The 1,054-nt window shown below is 40.0% G+C and overlaps 1 protein-coding gene across 1 annotated transcript in view; it reads right to left on the bottom strand.

Annotated features, from left to right (window-relative positions):
- Positions 1-1,054, bottom strand: part of NELL1 (neural EGFL like 1) — a gene marked incomplete in the record, with an annotated part of 387,865 nt that overhangs the window by 230,400 nt on the left and 156,411 nt on the right. The window contains 1 exon segment of the mRNA XM_072422315.1: positions 479-552. Coding sequence (XP_072278416.1) covers positions 479-552 — 74 coding nt within the window.

Below are 1,054 nucleotides of genomic sequence, written 5' to 3'. Positions count from 1 at the left end.
AGGAAGGAGCAGAGTCCTCCAGCAGAGTATTTCAGGAGTTATGGAGGGGGAGAGGGAGCATTGCTGGCGGTCTCCTATCACACTGTTGCAGAAGGCTGTATGATGGATCTATATATAATGAAGGTAACACAATGGTATTTGCCTCCTGTGTTCCAGATTTCACAATACATGGTGACAAGGTATAATATTAACATATGTAAGGAGTGAGGGGGAAGAATTGCACAGAGCCATTTGGACAGAAGCTGCCATCTTGCAGGAATTTACAATACAATTGACATCCAACCTTGATCCCAGCCACATGTATCAGAGCAAAGCAATTTGCCGTCTTTAATACACATCTGTGAGTTGCTGCAGACAAAGTAGCTGCGAATCTGCGGAGAGGAGAATGAGTGACAGGCGGGCCGGCGCTCTGCGCGCTGATAACAAGTCGCCCATTCTGCCCGTTCAAATAAAGGAAGCCAAAAATTGGTTGACTTACTCTGCATTCTCTGCAGCTTGTCGTTAGGATCTTCTGACCTTCAGCCAGGACTTTTCCACCATGAACACATTTTGCTGCAAGGAGAGAACAGAAAAGAAATGTTATTTGGAATAATTGGTTTGAGATTAAAGTGGATCTTCTTGTAACTTCATAAGTCTGCATAAATACATTTATAGCATTATTCACAGAAAATGTCCACCTTATATTATTCAAAAGTCATCTCTGAGCTCCAATCAGTAACATTGCTTAGACTGAGATTATGCCATTAGCCTGCTGCAGCCAGGAATCCCCCCCCCCCTACACACACACACACTGATTTACCTTAATAATGTCAAGAAATGGGCAAAACTGTGCTTTCTTAATGAAATTACAATAGTTTTTAAGTTATTTGCATAGGACATGAAGATAAAGCTGTCCCCATACATGCTGAGGAAGATAGAGAAAGAATGTGGGCACATGTTCCTAAGTAAAAAAAAATATGAAAAATAAATAAAAGCATTTCTTCTGTTTTATTAATCAAAGTACATCCAGGAAACTTGATAAATGATTAAAAAGAAACAGGAAAATGACAAAATT

The sequence above is a fragment of the Pyxicephalus adspersus genome, chromosome 9 (genome assembly GCF_032062135.1).
Source record: "Pyxicephalus adspersus chromosome 9, UCB_Pads_2.0, whole genome shotgun sequence".
NCBI classification, from domain to species: domain Eukaryota; kingdom Metazoa; phylum Chordata; class Amphibia; order Anura; family Pyxicephalidae; genus Pyxicephalus; species Pyxicephalus adspersus.
Note: the sequence above shows the minus strand (reverse complement) of the source record. Positions and strands in the feature narration are given on the sequence as shown.